At 41.2% G+C, this 13,286-nt stretch overlaps 1 protein-coding gene across 1 annotated transcript; it reads left to right on the forward strand.

Annotated features, from left to right (window-relative positions):
* The first annotated feature begins 2,002 nt into the window (after positions 1–2,002).
* On the forward strand, positions 2,003–6,109 carry LOC139383992 (neuroglobin). Its single transcript, XM_071128624.1, has 4 exons — positions 2,003–2,100; positions 3,047–3,155; positions 4,974–5,093; positions 5,957–6,109. Exons 1-4 carry the CDS (start codon positions 2,003–2,005, stop codon positions 6,107–6,109), a joined length of 480 nt encoding a protein of 159 aa, XP_070984725.1.
* The last annotated feature ends 7,177 nt before the right edge of the window (positions 6,110–13,286 follow it).

A 13,286-nucleotide genomic window follows, 5' to 3' on the forward strand; every position in this document is an offset into this window, starting at 1 on the left:
GTCTGAGAATACGCCTCTCCAAGCAGTTAAACAATCATGTACCATTTTACAGAAGTGTAGCCCTCAGGTCTGTTATTACTTCAGCTACAATATTAACATTCCCACACATTTCATTATGAAATTGCTTCAAGTGCTCCAAATCAAGTGTTTGTGGTTGGTTAGCACTCCACAGTTTCATTCAATTTAGTTTTTGAGCATAAAACAATCTGACGATAGAAAGGTTCATAGCAAGGTTAAAGAGCAACTCCAAAAGGTACATTTAGTCCCGAAAGGGTCTGAAATGTCCCATAACTCAAGATCATGTATGTGATGACTTATCTCCCTTTGGTTCATTGACCTCTGAACTTATAGTCAGTCGGTGACAGTCCAAGTCATGGTGCTCTGTGTATGGGATTATTTATATTGAACAAAAATATAAATACAACATGCAACAATTTCACAGATATTACGGGGTTACAGTTCATTTAAGGAAATTAGTCAATTCAAATAAATAAATTAGGCCCTAATCTATGGATTCCACATGACAGGGAATACAGATATGAATCTGTTGGTCACAGATACCTTGAAAAAAAGGTAGGGGTGTGGATCAGAAAACCAGTGAGTATCTGGTGTGACCACAATTTGCCTCATGCAGCGTGACACATCTTCTCATAGAGTTGATCAGGCTGTTGATTGTGGCCTGCGGAATGTTGTCCCACTCCTCTTCAATGGCTTTGCGAAGTTGCTGGATATTGATGGGAACTGGAACACGCTGTCGTACAGGTCGATCCAGAACATCCCAAACATGCTCAATGGGTGACATGTCTGGTAAGTATGCAATCCATGGAGAACCTGGACATTTTCAGCTTCCAGGAATTGTGTACAGATCCTTGCAACATGAGGCTGTGCATTATCATGCTGAAAAATGAAGTGGGCCTCAGGATCTCGTCACGTTATTTCTGTGCATTCAAATTGCCATCAATAAAATGCTATTGTTTTCGTTGTCCGTAGCCTATGCCTGCCCATACCATAACCCTACTGCCACCTAGGGGCACTCTGTTCACAACGTTGACATCAGCAAACCGCTCACCACACAAAGCAATACACGTGATCCTGCAGTCAGCATGCCAATTGCACGCTCCCTCAAAACTTGAGACATCTGTGACATTGTGTTGTGTGACAAAATTGCACATTTTAGAGTGGCCTTTTATTGTCCCCAGCACATGGTGCACCTGGGTAATGATCATGCTGTTTAATCAGCTTCTTGATATGCCACACCTGTCAGGGGGATGGATTATCTTGGCAAAGGCGAAATGCTCACTAACAGGGATGTAAACACATTTCTTGTGTGTGTGGAACATTTATTTTTATTTTTATTTCAGCTCGTGAAACATGGGACCAACACTTTACATGTTGTTTGTATTTTTGTTCAGTGTATCTGGAGGGAGGTTGATGTTTTTGACAGCCCTTGGTTCACCTGTAGGAGGAGCTATAGCTCGTCACATCCTCAAAGGAGAGAAAGAGAGCGATCCCGCCTTTCCTTCTTCAGTGGAGTGAACAGATCCACAGCGCTGGAGAGAGGGTATAGTGGGAGAGAGTGAGGGAGAGGGAGAGAGAGACAGTAGTCAGTTTGACAAATAAGCACGGCAGATGACTTGTCTCTCTCTGAATGCACCGTGAGCAGGAGAGCAAGTAAGTACCAAGAGTACCAGCCAAGGCAGTTCTCCAGATGCACAAACACACACACAGACTCCACAGCCTGGTACAGACAGGGAGCGTGTGAAGAGAGAAGAGGTATGCTGGGATCTAGATTTGCACATGTACAACTATCATGAATTCCTCTTTCTATTGTTTTGGTTTTAATATGTTATGTTTTAGCTCTTGCACTAACACTTAGTTTCCAGGTGGGTCATCAAAGGTTTCCCAAGCGGAGTCTACCAAAGTGTAATGGGTTGCCCAGATCAGAGACTTTTCCTCTGTTCCTGCAAAGAGAGCTAGTCCTCACACTGAGCGACCCCCGGGCATGGAGAAGCTGACGGAGAAAGACAAGGAGCTGATCCGAGGCAGCTGGGAGAGTCTTGGCAAGAACAAAGTTCCACACGGAGTCGTCATGTTCTCCAGGTACAGTCATGATCTAAAGCTTTTTATTTGAGGAGTTAGGTATGGAGGAAATGAAGGAGTTAGGTATGGAGGAAATGAAGGAGTTAGGAGAAGTTGTGATATTGCTTGTTATTCTGTATTATCTATTCAGATCAAATCAAAATGTATTTGTCACACTCGCCGAATACAACAAGTGTAGACCTTGCCATGAAATAAATGCTTACTTACAAGCCCTTAACCAACAATGCAGTTCAATAAATAGAGTTGATACAATATTTACTAAATAAACTCAAGTAAAACAAATCTAATCAATCTAAAAGTAGCACAATAAATGTACATAACAATAACGAGATTATAAACAGGGGGTACCGGTGTACAACACTGTACTTTATAACCAGTGTTTCCCCTATATTCGACTCTGCTACCACGGCTGAAAAAAATCCAATGGAAAACACTGAGAACTATACATGCATGTGTTCCTCCATGAAGATTTCATGGTGATTAGTATATCAGCCTTTACTGTTTGTGTACCAAAACAGAGTGTTGGTTGATATCTGCAGCATTTTTTTGTAAGAAAGTTTACTGAAACCTAACCATTGACTACAATTTGCAGTTGTATACAATACAAATATGTCAGTATAGTGCAAAGATACTGTAAATAATGTACTTGTCATAGTAAACAGTACGTGTGTACTTAGAGAGAAAAATACACTTCACCTACATAGATACTGCATCACACACTCCCTATACTGGGACTGGTGGCTTGACTTGTTGCTTGGCGACAGGCTGCAATAGTCTTTATTTTGAAACAGCTTCTGCTAAAACAGACTAGAGAAGAACTGTTGCTGACTGTCCTATTTTCTTTAACCAGACATTAAAATCGTAGCTATTGTGGCATTCGAGGGACTTACGACTACATGTATCTGTCTGCACCTGTAGTACTGAATTGTGTTTTATGTCTGTGCAGACTGTTTGAACTAGAGCCTGCGCTCCTCAACCTCTTTCACTACAACACAAACTGTAGCCCCACACAAGACTGCCTCTCCAGCCCTGAGTTCCTGGACCATGTCACAAAGGTAACCCTGCATAGCCCATCACCATTAAAACTGACATCTACAGTGAGGGAAAAAAGTATTTGATCCCCTGCTGATTTTGTATGTTTGCCCACTGACAAAGAAATGATCAGTCTATAATTTTAATGGTAGGTTTATTTGAACAGTGAGAGACAGAATAACAACAACAAAAATCCAGAGAAACGCATGTCAAAAATGTTATGCATTGATTTGCATTTTAATGAGGGAAATAAGTATTTGATCCCCTCTCAATCAGAAAGATTTTTTGGCTCCCAGGTGTCTTTTATACAGGTAACGAGCTGAGATTAGGAGCACACTCTTAAAGGGAGTGCTCCTAATCTCAGTTTGTTACCTGTATAAAAGACACCTGTCCACAGAAGCAATCAATCAGATTCCAAACTCTCCACCATGGCCAAGACCAAAGAGCTCTCCAAGGATGTCAGGGACAAGATTGTAGACCTACACAAGGCTGGAATGGTGAGAAGGTGACAACAGTTGATGCGATTATTCGCAAATGGAAGAAACAAAATAACTGTCAATCTCCCCCGGCCTGGGGCTCCATGCAAGATCTCACCTCGTGGAGTTGCAATGATCATGAGAACGGTGAGGAATCAGCCCAGAACTACACGGGAGGATCTTGTCAATGAACTCAAGGCAGCTGGGACCATAGTCACCAAGAAAACGATTGGTAACACATTACGCCGTGAAGGACTGCTCAAAAAAGCACATATACATGCCCGTCTGAAGTTTGCCAATGAACATCTGTATGATTCAGATGACAACTGGGTGAAAGTGTTGTGGTCAGATGAGACCAAAATGGAGCTCTTTGGCATCAACTCAACTTGCCATGTTTGGAGGAGGAATGCTGCCTATGACCCCAAGAACACCATCCCCACGTCAAACATGGAGGTGGAAACATTATGCTTTGGGGGTGTTTTTCTGCTAAGGGGACAGGACAACTTCACCGCATCAAAGGGACGATGGACGGGGCCATGTACCGTCAAATCTTGGGTAAGAACCTCCTTCCCTCAGCCAGGGTATTGAAAATGGGTCGTGGATGGGTATTCCAGCATGACAATGACCCAGCAACAAAGGAGTGGCTCAAGAAGAAGCACATTGAGGTCCTGGAGTGGCCTTGCCAGTCTCCAGACCTTAATCCCATAGAAAATCTGTGGAGGGAGCTGAAGGTTCGAGTTGCCAAACGTCAGCCTCGAAACCTTAATGACTTGGAGAAGATCTGCAAAGAGGAGTGGGACAAAATCCCTCCTGAGATGTGTGCAAACCTGGTGGCCAACTACAAGAAACGTCTGACCTCTGATTGCCAACAAGGGTTTTGCCACCAAGTACTAAGTCATGTTTTGCAGAGGGGTCAAATACTTATTTCCCTCATTAAAATGCAAATCAATTTATAACATTTTTGACATGCGCTTTTCTGGATGTTTCTGTTGTTATTCTGTCTCTCACTGTTCAAATAAACCTGCCATTAAAATTATATACTGATAATTTCTTTGTCAGTGGGAAAACATACAAAATCAGCAGGGGATCAAATACTTTTTCCCCTCACTGTAAATGGTTGATTCTTGAAAACAAATCCACGGCAATAACCTCTTGCTGCGTGTTGGTGTATGTGCACATTTCTTTGTGTATGGGCGTACATGATTGTGTGTGCGTGTGTGCGTGTGTGTGTGTGTGTGTGCGTGTGTGTGTGTGTGTGCGTGTGTGCGTGCGTGTGTGTGTGTGTGTGTGTGTGTGTGTGTGTGTGTGTGTGTGTGTGTGTGTGTGTGTGTGTGTGTGTGTGTGTGTGTGTGCGTATGTGTCCAGGTAATGCTGGTGATCGATGCAGCAGTCAGTCATCTGGACGACCTCCATACCTTGGAGGATTTTCTGCTCAATCTGGGGAAGAAGCACCAGGCAGTCGGGGTTAACACCCAGTCTTTCGCTGTAAGAATATTGTCACTCTGATTACTCACTGTAATACACTGCTGTCATACTGAGTGTACTGTACACTATACTACACTGTAAAACCAAAAAAAGAAAAGTTGATTTTACGTAGTCAAGTCAATTCCAATTTAATTTGAAATTCCAATTAAAATATTGAATTAACTCATGAAGTGGAGAATTCATGTTGAATTTAATGCAAATTTTGAAAATCTTCACGTTTTGGAATTTAACTGGAATTTGGACTGTTTGAATTGGAATTGTAAAAACATTTATACATTTGGTATTGAATTGGAATTCAATATCTGTAAATTTCCCATTTATTGGAATTATTGCACTTAGTATAAAAATATGCTGCAGGATTTGTTCTAAATCATATCAAGTTCTATCTCTATATTTCCAGTATAGGCTGTCAGGACAGTGATACGATCAGTCGGAGAGAATTGAATTCAAATTGGAATTTGTGGAAATGTTGGGGATAATATTGAATTGGGAATTGAATTCTTAGAATTGATTTAAGATTGGAATTGAGATTGGAATTGAATTCTCTCTGAATTCAAAGACTGACCTGGAATTTGATTTGAATTAAATTGAATATACAGGGAGAGGAAATTGTATTAGAGGAAGTGGAATTAACCCCAACCCTGATTTTAAGACAACCAGCTGCAATAAGATTGTGAGTTTGATCAACAAAAATGTTGTTGAGCAAACTCACAATCCTATTGAAGGCATTTGCCGTACATTGAAATCAACATATTATTTTACAGTGTACTTTTAAGGAACAAAACTTGCAACAATTTATAGTTGTAGGCCAATATTCATAATATTTGCTTGCGTGCATCCGTGTGTGCATGTGTATGTTGCAGGTGGTGGGGGAGTCCCTTCTCTACATGTTGCAGTGTAGTCTGGGTCATGGGTACACTGGCCCACTGCGTCAGGCCTGGCTCAACATGTACACCATCGTAGTGGCGGCCATGAGCAGAGGATGGGCCAAGAACGGGGAACACAAGACTGACTGAAACATTTGCTGGGGTCTGCTACCAGTTTCTGTCTAATCACCTTCATGGTTGCTACGGAGTAAGGTTGTATAGCTCACAGCCTGAAGGTTTTGATTGCTGTATATTTCCTCAGTGAGTCTAGGGTTACAGTAGGGAGAACAAATAATGTTATCACACTTGACACCACAAACGATGGTTGAATCACCTGATGTTCAGAGTTAACTGTTTTTGCTGGGGATGTTGTAGCTGTAGATAATGCTGCTATAACTTTGTGGGGATGTTATGTGTCAACCAGCTTTGCACGTGCTCTAAGTCTTCAGTTTGAGTTCATCAAATTAGAGAAAGGGTTAAATTAATGTAATGACTGAATTTGCTTTGTAAATAATTGTCTTGATATACAGTGGTTTGCCAAAGTATTCACCCCCTTGGCATTTTTCCTATTTTGTTGCCTTACAACCTGGAATTAAAAAATATTTTGGGGGGTTTTGTATCATTTGATTTACACAACATGCCTACCACTTTGAAGATGCAAAATATTTTTTATTGTGAAACAAACAAGAAATAAGGCAAAAAAAACTGAAAACTTGAGTGTGCATACCCCCCAAAGTCAATACTTTGTAGAGCCACCTTTTGCAGCAATTACAGCTGCAAGTCTGGTATGTCTCTTTAAGCTTGGCACATCTAGCCACTGGGATTTTTTTGCCCGTTCTTCAAGGCAAAATTGCTCCAGCTCCTTCAAGTTGGATGGGTTCTGCTGGTGTACAGCAATCTTTAAGTCATACCACAGATTCTCAATTGGATTGAGGTCTGGGCCTTGACTAGGCCATTCCAAGACATTTAAATTTCCCCTTAAACCACTCAAGTGTTGCTTTAGCAGTATGCTTAGGGTCATTTTCCTGCTGGAAGGTGAACCTCTGTCCCAGTCTCAAATTTTTGGAAGACTGAAACAGGTTTCCCTCAAGAATTTCCCTGTATTTAGCGTCATCCATCATTCCTTCAATTCTGAGCAGTTTTCCAGACCCTGCTGATGAAAAACATCCCCACAGCATGGTGCTGCCACCACCATGCTTCACTGTAGGAATCATGGGAAGTGTTGGGTTTGTGCCAGACATAGCGTTTTCCTTGATGGCCAAAAAGCTCTATTTTAGTCTCATCTAACCAGAGTACCTTCTTCCATATGTTTGGGGAGTCTCCCACATGCCTTTTGGAAAACACCAAACGTGTTTGCTTATTTATTTTTATTTAAGCAATGGCGTTTGTCTGGCCACTCTTTCGTAAAGCCCAGCTCCGTGTAGTGTACGGCTTAAAGTGGTCCTATGGACAGATACTCCAATCTCCGCTGTGGAGCTTTGCAGCTCCTTCAGGGTAATCTTTAGCCTTTTTGTTGCCTTTCTGATTAATGCCCTGCTTGCCTGGTCCGTGAAATTTGGTGGGCGGCCCTCTCTTGGCAGGTTTGTTGTGGTGCCATATTCTTTCAATTTTTTAAGAATGGATTTAATGGTGCTTTGTGGGATATTCAAAGTTTCTGATATATTTTTATAACCCAACCCTGATCTTTACTTCTCCACAACTTTGTCCCTGACCTGTTTGGAGAGCACCTTGGTCTTCATGGTGCCGCTTGCTTGGTGGTGGCGCTTTCTTAGTGGTATTGCAGACTCTGGGGCCTTTCAGAACAGGTGTATATATACTGAGATCATGTGACACTCTGTTTGCACACAGATGGACTTTATTTAACTAATTATGTGACTTATGAAGGTAAATGGTTGCACCAGATCTTACTTAGGGGCTTCATAGCAAAGGGGATGAATACATATGCACACACCACTTTTCAGTTTAAAAAAAATATATATATCATTTTTTGAAACACCAATTTGGAGTATTTTGTGTATGCCCATTACATGAAATCCCCCCAAAATCTATTTAAATTACAGGTTGTAACGCAACAAAATAGGAAAAACGGCAAGGGGGATGAATACTTTTGCAAGGCACTGTTTCTACTCTAATAGCAATGATTGTGGGGTTCTTCGTGATGTATCTTAAAGAATCACACAATGGCTGTATTACTTGGCATCACTACCTCTACTGTGATCATTACTGTAGCTGGAATGGGCGGCTATGAGATGGGCCATTTGCCAAATCAAACCAATGATAAAGAAACATTGATCACAAAAGTAAATACAAAATTATTGTTTCGAGTGATTATCACAAATCTATTTATATTTCTTTGAGTTAGGCTAGGGATCTGATAATGGCACATACTAATGCTCTCCTTTCTTTGTGTGTGTTCATGACCTGGGGTGTAACAACCCTTAGAGGTGAACATGATTCTTAAAGACATTTATATTATTAAGTAAACCGTTTTTTTTGGACAATGCTCAATAGAAAATGACAAGAACTGTTAATGTATTCAAAAGTTTTTCTATGGGACCTCTATGACTGTAATGGCACCTTTGTCTGAAAGGTGTACACTCTTAGAAAAAAAGGGTTCCAAAAGAGTTCTGTGGCTGTCCCCATAGGAAAACCATTTGTAGTTCCAGGTAGAACCCTTTTGTGTTCGAGGTAGAAATCTTTCTAGTTCCATGTTCCCTCTGGGGAAAGGGTTCTACCTGTAACCAAAAGGAGTTCTTCAAAGGGTTCTTCTATGGGGACAGCTGAACATCCCTTGTAGGTTCTAGAGAGCACCTTTCTTTCATAGAGTGTAAGTGGCACTCTCCTCTGACAGTAGAGGTTGTAAAGATCACGTTGCCATATGCGTATTATCATATTTCAATAGACTTCAACTGACTGTTACTTACTCTAAATACACTGTTATTCTCCTCTTGAGTTCAAGCTAAATGATGGAACCCAACAGTAGATTATTTGCTTGAGTGACTTTGGGCAATTAGTTTTCACTGATTGTAAATGTGAAGTGGTGTTGAACCACATAATGTATCAATATTGTGATGATACGTTATAAACAAGCCACAATTACAGAAGTACTTTGGCTTTTTGGACCCATTAGACAATCATGGTCATTGACAAAGCCAGGATTTATTCTTTCTTTTTTACTTCTCTAGTGTGTTCATAACACTGCAAAGTGAAGTGCTTTTAGAGCTCTGAGGGTCTTTCTGTGGACAACCCTAAAACATTTATGAATAAACAAGTTTCACTACATCCTACCTGAGCCTGCTCAGGTAGTAAGAGATGATACTGTAGTTAGAGATGATAGTTAGAGATGTGTACATCCTTTTTGCCGCTATGAACACATTTACCTATATGTTTCTATACAGTGTGTATCAGTGGCATGAAAGACAAAATTCCAAGTTAGCTATAATACGTAAAGTATTTGATAACACTACACTACTGTATATCCAAGCTGCTGATATGTGGTGAATATTGCTTTAGTCCGAGATGACTTTTATCAAGTTTATTTTTGTATTTTCAAGTGTTTTATATGTCTAAATGACTATATACCATTGTGAACACAAATGTTCCTAACATGTTAAATTACCCAAAACATATATGTAAAATACATGGTGTTCCCTTGAACATGTATCATGACTTAAGATATAACAACCCCTCAATGTGGTTAAATTGCCCGAGAGCCTTGTGCTACAAACAAGAGCGCAATTTCTCCTCAATCGGTAAACATATTTGCCATATTATCAATTTGTCAACCCTAAAAGGAATGTTACTGTTGGCATCGGATACCGAACCATTTCATTACTATTTCAATATGAGATCTCACTTTATTGTTCAATTACCTGTGAGCTTTCTTTTCAGGCTATCGCAGTACATTACTACTTCAGGGGGTTCCTCTCTCCCACTTTCCAACTAGCATAGTGGGTTTCCCTTACCAGATGAATCCTTCTCCTGGACCAAAAAGCATTATACATAGAGAATACACATCGAAAGTGTTTTTTATTCCAGGAATAAGCTTCATCTGAGTCTAGGAAACCAGCCCTATGAATTAAACACATTTTGTAATATCTATATAATGTACTATGCAGATTGTTGTGGGTAATGTCTTTATTTTCAATTTTCTGAGAGTAGGTCTGTTTAATGTGTATGTGTGGATTGCATTGGTACATGTAAATAACCTGATATTTTGATTATGAGTGTCTCCATGTCTACCTCATCAAACTCAGCTGCTATTGAACAGCAATGATTTCACCTATGTAATGTGTTGTGTGCTTACTCAATTAAGACTAAATAAAGGTGATCTTCTGTGGACATACAACTGAAAAAAGGGGACAATGTTTATTGTTTTTCTTCCACTTTGAAGGTTTGTTTGTTTGTGTGATGGTATTAATGTTGAGTTCAGGGTTTGTAATCAGTTACACTATGCCCGGTTGTTCTCGCTCCGCTTGGTTATTCCTTGGGATTATGTAACATCAGTGTACTGGCTGGCTCCTTCCCTAGGGGTATAGAGACTTTGTCTGAAAACCAGAGAGCTGAGTGAATATCATCCTACTTAATCATGCAAATGCCACATTCATCGCATCTCCAGGATTCCAAGAACTCTTAGCCGCTACACAGCTAATGTGCTTTCTTGACCTTAAAATGCAGACAGCTCTATTTTGTAAGTATTAAGATACGCTCTAAAGCTTTGTGTGTGTGTGTGTGTGTGTGTGTGTGTGTGCGTGTGTGTGTGTGTGCGTGCGTGTGTGTGTGTGTGTGTGTGCGTGCGTGCGTGCGTGCGTGCGTGTGTGTGCGTGCGTGTGTGTGCGTGCGTGTGTGTGCGTGCGTGCGAAAGAAGAGAGAAAGAAACAGAGAAAGACAGAGAGATGGCAGCTAAGTTGTTCTGTCCCAGATGGCCTGAACTCCATTCAACACATTGGGTTAATCTATCCTATAAAGCATTCACGTATTACATTTGCTTGCGTCATTGTAAAAGTCGCATCCATGGGCTGGCTGTCTGCCCTGGTGAGAAAGCAGTAACTGACATGTCCCAAATCTGTCTCTCTGCGGTGCTCTTCATCTTCCCCTCTATCTGAAAGGTTGGTTTATTGATGCTAGTAAGTCGCTGGCTGTCCTACTATGACCCACAGAGTAACACTGAGGCTGGGGTGTGAGTTCAGGGGATTAGGTTGAGAAAAGCAGTGGTGTGGCCTCCATTAGTTTAACACATGATTCATTCCATAACATGGAGAGTATCTGCTGTCCTGAGGATTGCTATAGCACGGTCACCTCCACTATACCGCCACTACAGGTCAGGTATAAAGGTCTAGTGAGGCCGCAGCTGTATAACCCGGCCATTGGCAGATGTAGGGATATAGAGACGAGAAAGGTGGATACAGCAGCACTGAGGTGATGCACATCAACAGAACTGCAGCAGAGTCAGCACTTTTAAGTTCCTCAGTGTTCACATCACCAAGGACTTGACATGGACCAACAACACCATCACTCTTGTCAAGAGGGTGCAACAGGGTTTCTACTACTTAAGGCGGTTGCATAAATTCAGCATGCCACCCCGAGTCCTCGCCAAATACTACTGCTGCACCATCGAGAGCGTCCTGACCGGTTTCATCACAGCCTGCTACGGGAATTGCTCCATCCACGACCGCAAGGCCCTCCAACCAGAGATGAAGATGGCCCAGTACATCACTGGGACCGTGCTCCCACCCATCTAGGAAATCTACTCAGAACTGTGCCTGAGGAAGGCCCTCAGCATCATTAAGGACCCCACACACCCCAGCCACAAGCCGTTCACTCCCTTGCCATCAGGCAATCGGTATCAGAGCTTGAGGTCTGATACCAACAGGCTCAGAGACAGTTTCTATCTACAAGCCATCAGACTGCTGAACACTAACTGGACTGACCACCTGCACAGACTCTCCGCAACTTAGCACATAATGTACTCACACACACCTACCAGCTCTCACAGTCTCATGTCAGAATTAGATGTTCATCCATGTTTCTCAAACATCAAATTTTGAAGTTGTTCCAATTGTACAATTTCATCGTGTTTAAGGTTAAATTCAGGCATTAACTCCAAAATCTTAAGATTAAGCATTAACTCTGAATGGTTAAGGTAAGGGTTAAGATTAAGCATGAACTTTGAATGGTTCAGGTAAGGTTTAAGGTTAAGCATTAACTCTGAATGGTTCAGGTAAGGGTTAAGGTTCAGCATTAACTCTGAATGGTTCAGGTAAGGGTTAAGGTTAAGCATTAACTCTGAATGGTTCAGGTAAGGGTTAAGGTTCAGCATTAACTCTGAATGGTTAAGGTAAGGGTTAAGGTTCAGCATTAACTCTGAATGGTTCAGGTAAGGGTTAAGGTTCAGCATTAACTCTGAATGGTTCAGGTAAGGGTTAAGGTTCAGCATTAACTCTGAATGGTTAAGGTAAGGGTTAAGATTAAGCATTAACTCTGAATGGTTCAGGTAAGGGTTAAGGTTAAGCATTAACTCTGAATGGTTCAGGTAAGGGTTAAGGTTAAGCATTAACTCTGAATGGTTCAGGTAAGGGTTAAGGTTAAGCATTAACTCTGAATGGTTCAGGTAAGGGTTAAGGTTAAGCATTAACTCTGAATGGTTCAGGTAAGGGTTAAGGTTAAGCATTAACTCTGAATGGTTCAGGTAAGGGTTAAGGTTCAGCATTAACTCTGAATGGTTCAGGTAAGGGTTAAGGTTCAGCATTAACTCTGAATGGTTCAGGTAAGGGTTAAGGTTCAGCATTAACTCTGAATGGTTCAGGTAAGGGTTAAGGTTAAGCATTAACTCTGAATGGTTAAGGTAAGGGTTAAGGTTCAGCATTAACTCTGAATGGTTAAGGTAAGGGTTACGGTTAAGCATTAACTCTGAATGGTTCAGGTAAGGGTTAAGGTTCAGCATTAACTCTGAATGGTTCAGGTAAGGGTTAAGGTTAAGCATTAACTCTGAATGGTTCAGGTAAGGGTTAAGGTTCAGCATTAACTCTGAATGGTTCAGGTAAGGGTTAAGGTTAAGCATTAACTCTGAATGGTTCAGGTAAGGGTTAAGGTTCAGCATAAACTCTGAATGGTTCAGGTAAGGGTTAAGGTTCAGCATTAACTCTGAATGGTTCAGGTAAGGGTTAAGGTTCAGCATTAACTCTGAATGGTTCAGGTAAGGGTTAAGGTTCATCATTAACTCTGAATGGTTCAGGTAAGGGTTAAGGTTAAGCATTAACTCTGAATGGTTCAGGTAAGGGTTAAGGTTAAGCATTAACTCTGAATGGTTCAGGTAAGGGTTAAGGTT

Source organism: Oncorhynchus clarkii, chromosome 25 (assembly GCF_045791955.1).
Source record: "Oncorhynchus clarkii lewisi isolate Uvic-CL-2024 chromosome 25, UVic_Ocla_1.0, whole genome shotgun sequence".
Taxonomy (NCBI): domain Eukaryota; kingdom Metazoa; phylum Chordata; class Actinopteri; order Salmoniformes; family Salmonidae; genus Oncorhynchus; species Oncorhynchus clarkii.

Coding starts and splice junctions, on each gene's coding strand:
- LOC139383992 (XM_071128624.1), top strand. CDS start 2,003: ATGGAGAAGCTGACGGAGAAAGACAAGGAGCTGATCCGAGGCAGCTGG. Junction 3,156..4,973: donor TCCTGGACCATGTCACAAAG/GTAACCCTGCAT, acceptor GTATGTGTCCAG/GTAATGCTGGTGATCGATGC. Junction 5,094..5,956: donor TTAACACCCAGTCTTTCGCT/GTAAGAATATTG, acceptor TGTATGTTGCAG/GTGGTGGGGGAGTCCCTTCT.